The following is a 15,296-nucleotide window of genomic DNA, read 5'->3' on the forward strand; positions in this document are numbered from 1 at the left end:
CCTGAGCTTTCCACCAGCAGATGTACATTTCAATTAGATTAAAACTGGGAGAGCTGAAAATGCTATTCTCCCTCTTATTTTAAGTCAGCCACTACTTCTGCTACATTAGTATGGCTGATAACTTATATTTTTCCTTGGAAAATAAAATTGATCCTGAAATGAAACACTTCATAACATACACCACTCTTCCTTACAACATCCTTATGGAATTGATAAAGGCAAGGTTTTAAACACACGAAGAAATGTGAAGGCAGGAACAAATCAAGTCCTCGGCTTTCAGATGGTCTATTCTGCAGGGAAATCTACCTTGTGGTGCTGCTGAGTCAGAGCAGAAATGAACCCCAAGAGAAATAAAGCTCCCTGATTTAATAAATGAATAGCAAGACTTCTGAGTGAGTCATCATACATTTATACATATAAAACTGGATGGATGAGGACAAAGTCTTACTAACTATCCACCCAAACCTGTAAACTCCACCTGGTGGAGAAGGAGGAATGCTGACACCTTCAGGTGCTCTGTGTATAAAAACACCCTTCCACAAAAAGATTTTTGCTCCATGGTATTATTACTGTGGTTGCCAAATGGGACTATCCACCTAAAGAAATCATGTGTCCTTCAGCCATTACTGTCTAAATTCCCACCACAAAACGAAACAACAGGGGCAGAAAGAAAACAAAAGCTCGGCAATGAAAATTCCAAGGGGGCATGGATTAAAAACTCTACTGCTTGTGCTTCCTTGTTTCAAGAATATTTGAGAAAATAATCCAGATTAAAAGTCAGATGTGTATGGGCGTGTGCTTAGTTGCTCAGCTGTGTCTGACGCTTTGTGATCCCCTGGACTGTAGCCCGCCAGGCTCCTCTGTCCATGGGATTTTCCAGGCATGAATACTGGATAATTTTCTCCTCCAGATCTTCCCAACCCAGGGACTGAATCCATGTCTCCTGCACTGGCAGGCAGATTCTTTACCTCTGAGCCACCTGGGAAGCAAAAGTCAGATATATAGTTGTTCAGTCGCTCAGTCATGTCCGACTCTTTACAACCCTATGGAATGCAGCACACCAGGCCTCCCTGTCCTTCACCAACTTCTGGAGCTTGCTCAAACTCACATGCATTGAGTCAGCGATGCCATCCAACCATCTCATCCTCTGTTGTCCCCTTCTTCTCCTGCCTTCAATCTTTCCCAGCATCAGGGTCTTTTCTAATGAGTCAGCTCTTCACATCAGGTGGCCAAAGTACTGGAGCTTCAGTTTCAGCATCAGTCCTTCCAGTGAATACTCAGGGTTGATCTCCTTTAAGATGGACTGGTTCGATCTCCTTGCAGTCCAAGGGACTCTCAAGAGTCTTCTCCAGCACGGTTCAAAAGCATCAATTCTTTGACGCTCAGCCTTCTTTATGGTTCAACTCTCACATCCATATATGACTACTGGAAAAACCATAGCTTTGATTACATGGACCTTTGTCAGCAAAGCAATGTCTCTGCTTTTTAATATGTTGTTTAGGTTGGTCATAGCTTTTCTTCCAAGGAGCAAGTGTCTTTTAATTTCATGGCTGCAGTCACCATCTACAGTGATTTTGGAGCCCAAGAAAATAAAGTCTGTCACTGTTTCCATTGTTTAACCATCTATTTGCCATGAAGTGATGGGACTAGATGCCATGATCTTCGTTTTTTGAATGTTGGGGTTTAAGCTAGCTTTTTCATATATATATGGGACTAAAATGGCAGTGACTAAATTATTTTAGATGATTTTAAAAAAAACACCCCCAATCCCTCCGACTTTCTTAAAGGGCCATGCTGAAACTCTCCTGTACAGCAGGACCCCGACCCCCGCAGCTTGCCCATTGTTCTCCTCTCATCTGCCTCATTTACACTCTTAACACGCTCCACCCCTCTCCCAACCTCCGGAGTTTTGCCTAACAACTCCCTGGGTCCAGAATCCTTTACCCCACCCCCTCTCATCAATATTTTTTCGAACAAAGTGACATATGGATAAATACATTTTTTTCTATATTCCCTTCCTTTCCTTTCTCCTGGGATACCCCCAGTCATCCCTCTGTTCCCAACCAGGTATCTCTGTCCTCCCCAGATCCAAGCCTTGGGGAGTGGACCCTGGCCAGGCTGGGCTCACTCAACATTCCAGCATCACAGCCTCAGGCGAGGAGCTCCTGAGGGCAGTGACTTTGCACATAACTGGACAGTGGCTGCGGCACTAAATCCAGAAAAGGAATCCAGCAGAAAGAGAACAAACTTCTCTGGAACCTGAAAAACGGCCACAGATACTTATCAGTCTGGGCAGATCGTTACTGGGGATGAAGAAATAGAATGGTCAGGGTAGCTTAAAATATCCGCTAGTCTTCTGCTCTGATAACCCATAACAAACGAATGGGCATCACATCTTTGATAATACCTGTGTCAAACACCTATAATACCGTGGCCACATCATGTAAAGGCTACTCAGAAGTAAAGGCGTTAAGTATTGTATTATTGCTACCATTTCATCACAGTGAAGGAATTTAATGGAAGATGAATAAATATTTGAAAAACAACAATATTGAGTTATTTCCTAACAGAAAAAGGTCATATTTCCCAGTCCTTCATTCAGTCTACAACTATTTACCGCCTATGACTTGCTAGTTAACAGTCCCAGCAAGTCATAGAGCGGCGAGCACGAGGAGATGCCTGTCCTTAAGTTCTATTTTCTAGTTGAAAGGAACAGATAATACACACATACCTCGTGGTGATTAAGTGCCATACAGAAAAATAAGCAGGTCGGGGGTGTGAGTAAGGCTGGCGGTGAGAGGGGCAGGGGTTTCCTTTCTTCTCAGGCGGTTCAGGAAGGCCTCCCTGATGAGGTGTCATCTGAGCAGAGCGCTGAGAGATGATGGCATGCCTTCCAGCCCCCGGAGAGGAAGTGGGCGGGGGGGGGGGGTGCGGGCAGAGAGCTCGCGGCGGGGGGTATGGGGGGGGGTGGTACAGACCACAGCTCTGAACAAGCCAGGAGGCTGATGGAGGGTTTTAAGCAGAGTAACATCGTTTTAAAAAGCCACTTTGGCTGCTGTGTCAGAAGCAGCCTGTGAAGAGACAGGGGTTGAACTCCAGAGATCATCAGAGGCTACTGCAAGCAACTCAGAAGACAGGACGGTGGCTTTGACCAGAGCTGGGTGCCACAGGTGGCCCAAAGTGCTTTTCTGAATGCATTTGAAGGAGGAGGCGACAGTTTTACTGATGGGCTGGAGGCAAAGGACATCAGACAAGACTTCAAGATTTCAGTGCAACAGCTGAAAGGATGGGGGGGGGGGGGAAACCACAGGGAAACATGCGTCTTAAGAGGAAAGGGGTCAACCAGGAGTTTGGGGCACATCAGGTTCTAGGCGTCCATTAGAACATCCAAGAGGAGACCGTGAGAAGGCAGATGGACGTGCAGGTCTGGAGTAAACATGGAATCATCAGCATACAGATGGTATTTAAAAAGTCAAGAGGACTGGATGAGACTGCCGGAGGAGGGACACAGACAGAAAAGATGAGAGCTTAGAAATCATGGCCCTGGGCACCACGTATAGAGACTGGGAAGATGAGGAGGAATGAGCAAAGCAGAGTGAAAAAGAACACCTACTATGTTCTAGGCTGCTGTTGGACTAGAAAACAAGTCTACCCTGCAGACATGCGGCATCCACTGCCGGCTTCCGGGCTTCCCTCTCTAAAAACACAGACATCTGAAGAGCTGCTCAGCAAGATCCCACCTCTCACTGTCATCAGTTTAACGGCATGAAACTACATCCCAAAGATCCAACCTTAGGATAGTAATCAAGAACACATAAATAAAGCAGCAAGCCATCATCCATCAAACTGGTCCCAAATTAAAATTCATACAGTTATCCGGTATAGATAAGGATGTGCAGAAAAACAAACTGTTCTACAGAACAATTTAAACTTATAAAGCAAAATTAATTTTCTAGGTATCTACATATAAGGTGATAGTGTCTATGCAAATTTGGAATACAAACTTAAAAACCCACGTGTTATGCGCGGATATGCACATGTATGGTGAATGAACAGAAAGAAAATCCCTGAGTGTGGTTACTGTTTGCCTCTGGGGAGAGTGACATGCAAGGGTACGTAAGGGACACTGCACCTAATGTGTGATCTTTATTTAGCTTGCTTCCCCCCTCTACCCCAAATACACTGAATTTAAGAGAAAGGCTTAAAGCAAATGAAAGAAAATATAATCACCGACTCTGGTGTGAATACGTGAGTGCATATAATAAAACTCTTTGTAATCTCAACTGTATTAAAAAAAAACTCAAAATATTTTTTAGAAGAACAGAAGACAAGAATAAAGGCAAAGCAAGACCATTTGTTTCAAACAATAAACACTGACCATTTATTGCCTTCACTGCAAGCCTATAATAGAGCAAAAGTGGAGGTATATGTTTTGTTGGCATTTTATAAAGAAACATGAGGTCTCTGGTATAAGATAGCAGTTGGCAAAATCCACCGAAGTGCTGTTATTTACTACTGAATAAAAACCATGAAAAAAACCTGAGAGTATTACCAATAAATACAGTAATTAAAAAAAAAAAAAACCACACATACACAGAAAAACAGGTAAAGCTACCTAGAGTTTTATCAGAGGATCTCAACTGAATTGGGAATTAGGGCCATTAAGTTTGAGTTGTAACGTAAAACCTGCTTCCAGCACTTCTGGAATGGGGTGAGAAATGACAAAAATGAATGGGAGATAATGTAAGATCATCGTCAGTCAGCCAATTGGAATGATGCTGATAATTCATGAATACTGCGCTTAATTCGCCTAAGGAAATCTGGGATATAAACACAAGCTTCCCTTGACAATTCAGTAGATTTCTACAGATATTTACTTACTTTTGTAAGACTCATCTTCTTGAAAAAGTAAAACACTTAAGAGTATATATTGTAATAATAATGCTTTTAACATTTATACCTTTTTCAGAAATTAGTGTTACATGTTACAGCCCTTACTTTGAGCTTTTCCTAGTCTGCGGGTGATAAATATACTCACTGAAACCCTTACTCATTTTTCCTAGCCTTTTAATTCTGAATTGCTCAGTGTAACAGCAATAAAGCAAATAAATAATGAGAGATTTTTTTCACTTAAATACTTATGGTAGTTAATTTACTGCAGGATTACAAAGAGCAGAAAATAAATCAGACTATTTATATAAGAAGTAAATTATAGGTATATTAATTTTATTAAATGTGTGTCTTTAAACAAAGACACCAACACAGAATTCAATTCCTAGCCATTCGAAAATCAGTTTTAATACTTTTGTTCCTAGGACAAAAAAGTTACACGTATGTTAATTTGACATATTACTTTTAAATCCTGATATTGCCATTCCCAATATGTATCAGAGTATCAAAGTGTCTATAAAACACTAAGAACATCCTTTTTGTCCTAAGTTTGTTATAATTATCTTTTCCTTAAGAACACATCCATTTATTGCCAGTAATTAACATTTAAGGCAATCCTTTCCTTATGCTTAAAATACTAAATCATATCAACTGTAGCACTTACGATATGAGTCACTTCTCTTGAATATTTAGAAACAAATTCAGGCTGGTTCATCTAGTGCGCTAATTGTTGTCAGGTGTAATGAAAAGCATTTGCTTTTTTTACCTATGTTTTCAAAGATGTCTTCACCATTTTCTCTTTGGAAATTTTTTCTACATCAAACTAGTACATACTAACTAAAACGTAGCAAGCAGGTAAATGTTTAATTTAGGGTATTTTTCAAAAAAGCAATCGGACAACTTAAAAAAAAAACAATGTATCTCTTTTGTTGCTAAATTCTTGGGTTAAAACAAAATGCCTTACAAGAATAAAATTCTACTGTCTGATTAGTCAGAACAGATGAACAGGTTTATTTCTCCTCAAAATCGGTTAGAGATAAATACTTCTAGTTGTTGAGCTAACGTTGTTAAGAAAACAACCAGTTAACCTTTTCAAGATAATAAACAATTCCGGGGAGCAAATGAATACTTTATGCCACAAATATTTCCAGAGCAGCTGCCCTGAGCAAGGCGCCGCGCTGAGGACTGTGGGTGGCCGTGAGTTATACTCAGGCATGAATTCTACTCATGACATGCTTGAGAATCTCAGTGAGGAGGTGAGCGAGGAAGCATGTAAATCATAATAAAAACATAGCAGAAAGGGATTCATTACTTTCACGGAGCAAACTCTAGAATATTACAGGTGTCGAGAAAAGAGAACAATTGCTTTCCACAAGTGCTGTGGCAAGGGGAAAAATCAGAGAAGGCTTCGTGACAGCGGTGGATTTGAGCTGGATCTTGGAGGAAAATAAGATTTAGACCGGGTGCAGATGGGGAGCCGCGTTTCTGCGGGGACTGAGGGCAGGGCCTTCAGGGAGAGGGGTACAGGCAGAGAGCCAGATCAGCATCACGGAAGCAGGAGACTCAAGCGGTGGGGCAGGTGAAAAGAGAGAAAGATGAGGGATACAGGTGGAGAAGCGGGTGGGCGTCAGACTAGAAAGGATTTTGAGGAATTACTTGGTGGTCAAGTGGCCCATACTGTTCTTGGCAGGCAAATGGAAACCAATGGAAGACTCGGAGCGGAGGGATAGTATGGTCAGACACATGCTGCAGAAGATTAACTTAACGTCAGTAGGGATAGATGTTAAAGGAAGGAAGACAGAGTAAAGATGGGAAACTGATCAGGAGTCTATCACATAGGATAAATAAGAGGCAATGAAAATAGGAACTGAGCAAAGTCAGTGGGAATGGAAAGAAGATTATGGATGCAAAAAAAAAAAAAGAGTACACTGTAAATAGCATTTATGAAAAATATGGAATAAAGCCTTACCTGATTCTTCTGTATCTTGTTCATCTATTAAACCTACTGAGACGCCTAAATCCACACATTTCTTGCTATGTGTCTTGGACTTCATGTGTTTTGTCAGATTTCCTTAAGGGAAAAGAATGTTTACTAAGCTTACATAGTATTATTTTGCTATTGCATTTGTCAATACTGGCAAATTCCATTCCTATTTCAAGTGAAAGTACAGACTGTGGTTACACAATTCCAATGACTGAAATTCGTTCAAAAGAAAATATTGGCATCTGTATGTTGCAATAACCCTGTTATTAAGTAATAATAAAGAGAGATTTATTATTCAGGTTATTACTTAATTACTATTAAGTAATAATCTCCTCTACTTTGATCATGTCTACCATTTCCTTATGGTTCCTATTCTCTAGTCCTTATTTATTTCATAGAACATTTTATACACACTTAAAGTCCCTTTCAGATTGCCCTGTGACCTGTGGCTTCTGAATTCTCCCCAGGCTGTGTTTGCTGGCTTTCCCTCATAGTATTTTATTTCCTTGTACACTTCTTAGTTTTTATTGTAAACTTATCTTGAGCAAGATGGTTCTGCATGAAGCTGTAAGTACCCTGGGCTGTAGACATCGCTATATGTTGGTTTTCCAGGTGCTTCTGCCTGAGACTTGAAAAGCTTCATTCCACTGATTCTGGATGAATCTGGGGATCTTTTTGGCATGGCATAGGTACAGGGATTTGTTTTCAGCAGGGGGCTTTTCCCTACATGATCCAAAGACACTGGACAGGTGAGCCAGGGTTCTTTCAGAGGCCTTAGACTCCATTCTAGGACCAGTATGAGTCCCCAAGTCCGCGGGCATATATCTGGCTTGATGCCCTTATGGACATTTGTTTTTCCGTATCTGTTCACCAGGCTAGTTTGGAGTTTCTTTTTTATTTCTGTTATCTGAGAATCTGTCTTTCTAAATTTCAAGCCTGGCTATCGATTCAAAACTATAGTTAGTTGTTATATTACAAATAGTATTTCTGTGTGTTTGGAACAAGAGAAACAATTTTCTGCATTAATTTCACTTCACCCTTCTGACTAAAAGTCTCCTAACAATAACCCTAAAGGGGTGTTTTCTCTGGCAGCTGGTATATTGACCCCTGTAAGCATCACCGGGTTACACTGGGAACCACCGGGCACGCTGGCCCAAAGTGATCATTAATACAGGGAGAGAACTCAGATTCTCTAGAGGATAACAAGCAGCTTGAGTGGATAATGCCACACACACCCAAAATTGCCAAGAAGGGAAAATCACCTCTTTTGAAAAGAAACAAAATCTAAATGCTGGGTTTGGTGAGCAGGGGCATATTAGTATTTGAGAATAGACCTTTAGAAGAGCTAAACACGTCTGAATCACTGGTCCAGACTTGGAGCCAAATCTTGCGGTAGCTAGAAGACCAGTGAAACTGCAATTATTTATAGAACTTCAATTCCACTAAAAATTCACTAAGCCGGTGGATCTGGTCACACCTGCTTAGGCCACTTCTTGCACTAGTTAGTATGCACAACATTGCAGAGCTTGGGGCTTAACAGGTTCAAGTGAAAGAGGGGGCCCGGACTAGATACTAGGATCCAGCAAACCCTGACCTCTGTGATTCTAGAGATAATGCCCAGCTTAAATGACTTGGCCATGTCTGACATTTATTTTAAAATAAAGCATGAAGCAAATTTGGCAACATGTTAACAACTATTAACAGATGATGGGTATACTGGTGCTCATTATACAAATATCTACTTTTCTGTATGCTTCAAAATTTTCATATTAAAAGTTATGACTAGTTTTCCCTTCTTATTGTGGCTGAAATTTCCATTTACAAGTCAAAACACTTTCTAGTATGATAACAATATTACAAACCAAATTACAAGGTCCACTAATAGTTCTTTCAAAATGCTTTTGTTCCTTACATAGATAGTCATAGAGGTCATTTATTTTCTAAGAGATAGATGTAGAATTGTGAGGAGGCAAATTTGGGAATGTAAGTTTTTAATAAGCATATTTTCTCATAGCTTGAGCTATTACTTATTATTAACCAACTTTGTAAATAATTGAAAATACAGCAATTTGCATTTTATATGCAGAACATGCATATTAAAATGCAAATATCCCCTAGCAATGCTGTAAACTTGGTGCATTAATTTAACACAATACATTTTTCAACAGATTTAATAAACATTAATCTAAATCCTCTGGAAAGCAGGAAGCTTTTGTTTCTGGGTTCCTATAGCTATATATAGAGACAGCCCAACTTTCTGTGATATAAATGGGCCTAAATGCTAAAGAGATGCAAGCTCAATGTATATTTTCTGCTGACTGACCTTTAAAGTAGAATAATGAAGACAAATCAATTAAAACTGGTTTGAAAATGCATTCATAAAATAAACTGAGAGGACAAATGATGAAGCATAGATTTACAAGCATGACCACCAGAAGCATCAAAGTCTAGGAGGACAGAGCAATGCTATCTTTGCATACTCCTATTTATAGGGCATGCCGTCACATCACTGTTACTTTCTGTTAATAATCAGACACATCCAATAAGAAGTAGAGGTGAGCTGCTTGGGAAAACCAAATCAATCAGGGTAGGGCAAAATCTACAGTCTCATCAAAAAACAAGACTTTTATTAGTTAGCTGCCTTTAAAAGGTTCTATGGAATCTGCGCCACATGCATCCACAAAAGGTAGCCTTCTACAAGGAAGCTGACCACAGCAAAGAGAATTGCCCCGAGGAGAACAGGGAAACGGTGAATTTCGGACATTTTCTTCACCAGTCTCCTGAGCTTGGGTAGCTTTCTTTAAATAAGTATTTATTTATCACATAATTCCAATGAACAATCTGACAAACAGAAAGTTTAACGTGAACTCACATGTGTGGCATGTTTGAGAGATGACAGACAGGAAGACTGCTAATATGCACTGCTCGCTCTTCACGGACCACAATGCCCCGTCCACCATCTAACAGACATTTATCTAAAATTCTACCTGATGCTGGTTTGAGTTATCTCACTAGGATTCATACTTGATGATTCATGAAAGTTTTCTTTGCCAAGAAATCTCTGTGGTTCCATTTGGTTTTCCACATCTACGTTTTCCTTCCTTTCTTGCCCTTATAAATATACCTTTAAAATATCCTGACTCCTTTCCCTCCTACTGAGAAACGCCCATTTCACATTATACCTTGATCCTCTTTTATCTGGTAACATCACTTTGTACCTGGTCATCTTTCATTTGTAAATACTGGGCTACTGCTGATCTCCTGGTCTCACATTGGAAATTATTTAGCAGACAGGTGTTTCATAATCATTAGGATCAAAACCAGTGTAAAAGCCATGAACTGGGTTAAAAGATCAAACCACTTAATCCTATCAAAAGCCTTCCCACAAGATCAGGAAAATCAACCTGAAATGCACCCTCCCACCAAGAAAGACAGAATCACGGTTGCTCCCAACTCATGATTTCTTGAAACTTTAGAAATATTCAAGGCTATCTGGATCACAGTTTTGCTTTCCCCCATCACTCCTGTTTCAGGTATTACTGGCATTTAAGGAGAGCTAAGCAGAAGCTACTTAGTTGCTATACACTATAACTCTCCTTAAATGCCAGTAAACAGTAGCCAAAAGCGGTAATAAACTTTGCTGAAGAATTTATCAATCTTTAAAGCAGAAACCTCAAAGTCAACCAGTACAGTAAGAAAAAAGCAAATGTTAACTAAAAGGGATAAAAATAAAGTAGTTCTGTGAAAAAGTTACTGATTAAATATTTTTCATAGATTTTGTCCTTTCAGACAAATAATTTTATGATCACATTGCCCTGTATTTGGGAGAGTCTTATTTTATAAAGGGTGGTATATGAAATTGAAGCCTCAAGCAACTAATTTTTATACAATAATCCATAAACAAGGAACCTAATGGAGAAAGCAAACATTTTACAATAGCGCATCCATTATATGCAACAGGAAATTTGCAGAAGGTAAAATTACCTTAACTATAACAAAGGCTTACAATTTAAATAAAAACATATAAAGAATACAGAAATGGTACTAAATCTAACCTTAACTACTAGTTCTGAGTTCTATAATAATTAAAGAGTATAAAACTTTGAAACTAAAATTCAACAGAATTTGGGTAAAATAAATGTTTCATGGAAAACAAAAGAAATGGCTATGCATGACTAAAATTAGATAATAAAACATGAATGTAATCAGTATAGTTTTACTGTACTTATTAATTTTTGTCTTTAATCTTTTAGCACTGAAATGTATTTAATTGTGATCACAAAAATTTCTTTTTCTTCTTTGGCCCCAAAATAAGTAATTTTGAAAATGTATTAGTCATCATGTTATACAACTGTAATTTGGGGAGTAAAAGAAAAAAGGGCACTTGCTCCTTTTAGAATGTCATATTTATTACACATATTCTAAAAGTATGTAATTAAAATCTGAGGTCTAGAAATATATAAAGAAATAAAAACATGATGCTAACAAGGTATAATTTAGTCTATTTAAACTACTACATTGTTGGTCAAATAATCTGTAAAGCTGGGTCTTGGCTCTACTGACTTAATGCATATAATAAAGGACTATGAAGCAATGTCATCTCATACCTTTAGTCTTAAAGGAGAAGTTACAGAAAGTGCAGTGGTAGGGGCGGACATCTGTATGGGTTCGTATGTGTTTCTTTAACATACTAGGTTTCTTACAACGGATTCCGCATTCTTCACAAATGTACTTTCCTCTTCCCCTGCCTCGGACATATACATACTCTTCATTTGATTTATATCTAATTTAAAGAAAAAACAATGAATAAAGCAACTGGATACTATGTCTTGGAGAAAATATTGATGATTAAAATTCAACCTAAAAAATAAAACAAGGCACAATATTTACACTCAATCAATAAAAATGTTATGCACATACAAGTAACAGAATATTCCAGCTTTTCAAAGCAACACAATATTGTAATAGCTGATTCAATTCAAGCAACTTTATTCAATACCAGGTTTAATTTTAAAATAGTTCCTCTAAGTCACTTGTCTAAAAGTTTCGTTATTGTTAAATTCAGTTACAACTATCAGTACTGAAATATTTCTGAACTTCATTTTAACTACAATTGGCTGTTATGATTTTTCTCACAACCAAATTCACAAAAGATATCAAATAGGCAATTAATTCATCTCTCTTAGCAGATTTTTTCCAGGCCATTCCTTATTATGAATCAATGTGAAACCCAGGGTTCACTCTGAAAATTTAGTGCTCAGCTGCCTCCTAGAACCTACAATGTTTCCTAAATAGTTATCATTTTCTTGATCAAAATGGAGTTATTTAACATAATACCTAACATATATTTTGCCATGAAGATTCTGTTAATAAGCCGAGAAACTCTGCAACATTTATATAAAATTGGCACTAGTAAGTCTTCATTCACATGAAAGCAAATGTACATTTAAAAAGTAAGTTTAAATGTACATTTAAGAAGTAAAATTTGTACTTGCCCTCCATCAAATATTTTAATTCTTCTTGGTTCACTTTTGATTAAGGAATTTTCTTTATCTTGCTCACTGTTAATTTCAGAGGCATCTTTACTGCTGAATTCAACTACTGTGGACTTTTGATTACCTAATGCTCTCTGAAAGGGAAAAAAAAAAAAAGAGAGAGACACTAATTTAATATAGCTGAAAACACAAACACGCTGATGTTTCACTTGGAAATTAAAACACAGCAGAGTACAGTGCATAAGGTTAGCTTAATGGAAGTCATTACAAGGATATAACAGCTTTAAAGGTCATTGCTTTCTCTCTTCCTTTATCTGTCGGAATCACAGTGAACTGATAAATCTTACTGGATTTTAAAATTCCACCACATTCCAGTGACACCCCCTAATAAAGACCCTACAACCCCCCACCCTGGTATTCAGTGAACTTAATACGAATTTTAGAAATAAACTAAATACTGTTCTTAGAGCGAACCAACCACTCATATTAAAGCCTAAGCATGCTTGTTAAAGAGTTTACTCTTTAAAGATGGAAAAGAGCTAGCTACCCCTCTGGCAGAATGTCTCACACCCTGAAAAAGACGAGTAACTCCCCACCAGTATCAATGTGCTGTGAAGTTAAAGCAGTAGCCCTGTTTCCCAATATTTTAGCCTCCTCTTCCCCATCATTTTAAACCATAATTAGATTTCTTCTCTATATCCTCTGCAAAGTTCCTGAATAGTGATGACTGTGAATTATACATCACAGGTCAAAAGTTAGGTCTTGGCCTCATACTACTTAAATCTCTAGAAAAAAAGCACTGAACTGAATAATGAACAGTGCGTACTTTCCCAGCCGAAACGCTGTAGTGACACCAACTCATGATTTTATACAGCTGCACTATTCCCAACCACTTATCTCACTCCCAAGTCCACTCTGCCCTGGGAGCTGGGCAGCACTAGTGGATCACGTCCCAGTGAGGAAGGACCCTTGTCCAAGGTCAAGTGTTAATGGCAAGGGCACCAACCCCAGTCCTCTGGCCAAATCCAAAGTAAAGCCCAACTTTTCTGATCAAGGGCCTCTTGATTCCAGCCTCCCCGACATGCCAAGTAGACAGCTACTGTACTGTGATGGCATAGTAACAGGTAAGTGATGAGAGGGTGTGTGTACCACGAACAGAGGGCCAGTGCGGCCTCATCAAGAACGCCTTTGGGAAGGCCTTACAAAGCCAGGGGCAAAGAAGAGCAGCTGGCCTGTCTCAAAAAGGGGGTGTGAAGAGGTAATGGACCCTGACAAGTACAAAGGCAACTGTCTCCTTTTCTGCCAAACACATCCGGTTTCCCTGCAATCTGGAATCTATATACTCACACCTTTCCTTGACTTTGTACCTTTAACAGCAGCAATCCTATTGCTTATCTTCTTCTCAATACCAAATTCTCACTTATCTTTTGCTCACATTCTTGCTATCAAATCTCATTTCTGTTCACCACTGAGCGACATGCCAAAGCTTTACTGTTTTCTCAGTCTATATGCTTAACTACTCTATCCCTTATCTGTTGTTGACACCTCGTTTCTTTTGGCATCTGTCTATTCTTTTCCATTTTGAATTATAAATACATCCACATTTGGGTGTGAGTCAACCTTCAAGCCAGTAGCCAGTCCCCCATGGTCACCAGTCCATATAGCTCAAGTCTCAGAGGTATCAGACCGTTCAGTCCTGACACCATGCTAGACTTCTTTGTCTGACCTCTTGGCCCGAAAAATTCTTAAAATATCTTCTTCCTCGCCTTGTATGATACCACTTTCTCCTAGTTGCCCTCCTTTTGAAATTCTCTTTCAGTTCCAATGGGGACTTTCTTCATTCATTCAACCCTTTAAATAGTAGGGGTCTTGGGATCCATCCCAGGCCCCTCTCTCTTCTTCACACTCTTCCTGGGGGACCTCATTAATTGCATCTATGCACTGAAGGATCTCTACACCTTCCACCTGGGAACTCTCTTCCCAGCTCCAAATCCGGGTGTGCACTTCCCAAGGCATTTCTACCAAGCACTCGGCACTGAAGGAGAGCTAGTTTTCATACGTGCTTCAGGAACATAGATACATGAAGCTGTGTTTAAATTCTCATGCTCAAGTCTCATTTTCCATCTGATTTAGTAGACGTAGAGGCTGAGCATCTGAAAATTAAATTCTGAGTGGTCTAGATGCATCCTCCTCCACTGGGAAAGTAACAAAGGCTCTCTACCACCATTTGCATTCGTTTGGTCTTTATTTACATTTCCAACTTCAAACTAGGTCAGTGTCTCAAGCTTCCAACACCTGCTAGCCATGCTGGACTCCTTGGGGTTCTATAAATGAACCACGCTCTTCTTCACTTCCACATCATTTGGCAGACTATTAAAATTTCTCATTTCTGTTTGCTTGGGAAAAAAAAAAATCGCTACTTTTTTTCCTTCCTTAAAGATTCAGCTAAAGTATCACCACTCTTGGAATATCTTCCTTATATTCCTTGAGTTACCTGGTAGTGTTAGACTTCCTTCTTTTAAAGTTGTATACACTGCTATTATAATACTGGTACTGTGATTATTATCTTATTGATAAATAATCATTTATGAACCTGTATAACCTGTACAGATCAAGAACTTACTCTAAAATTCTGAATGTCTAGAGTCCAACCTAATACCCTTATTTATGTATTTATTCTTAATCATTTAAACAATTTCCTCATTTTATAAAGCCAATAACTCTAATAAGATTTATTTCACAAACAAGCCAAACTTAATACTTTTATGACTTTTCTGTATAAATCTTGACCAAATCAACTTAATTATCAAATGTATAGTTATTTTGTGAATCTTTTCTCTAGTAGTAAGATGATTCTTATAGCTACACAGGACAAGATATGGGATCAGTATGGTCAGCGGAAGGTGGTCAGATTTGCATAAAGCAAG

General features: G+C 38.8%; 1 protein-coding gene across 4 annotated transcripts in view; it reads right to left on the reverse strand.

Annotated features, from left to right (window-relative positions):
• The window catches only part of HIVEP1 (HIVEP zinc finger 1), a 136,349-nt gene that overhangs the window by 16,023 nt on the left and 105,030 nt on the right, over nt 1-15,296 (reverse strand). For 3 of the 4 annotated variants that reach the window (XM_069563057.1, XM_069563056.1, XM_069563058.1), the window contains exons 5-7: nt 12,370-12,503; nt 11,482-11,657; nt 6,860-6,961 (exon numbers count right to left, since the gene is read on the reverse strand). In XM_069563057.1, the coding sequence (XP_069419158.1) occupies nt 6,860-6,961; nt 11,482-11,657; nt 12,370-12,503 (412 nt within the window). The remainder of the gene's footprint in view (nt 1-6,859; nt 6,962-11,481; nt 11,658-12,369; nt 12,504-15,296) is intronic. The other variant, XM_069563059.1, reaches the window with a different exon arrangement.

This window comes from Ovis canadensis, chromosome 20 (genome assembly GCF_042477335.2).
Source record: "Ovis canadensis isolate MfBH-ARS-UI-01 breed Bighorn chromosome 20, ARS-UI_OviCan_v2, whole genome shotgun sequence".
Taxonomy (NCBI): Eukaryota; Metazoa; Chordata; class Mammalia; order Artiodactyla; family Bovidae; genus Ovis; species Ovis canadensis.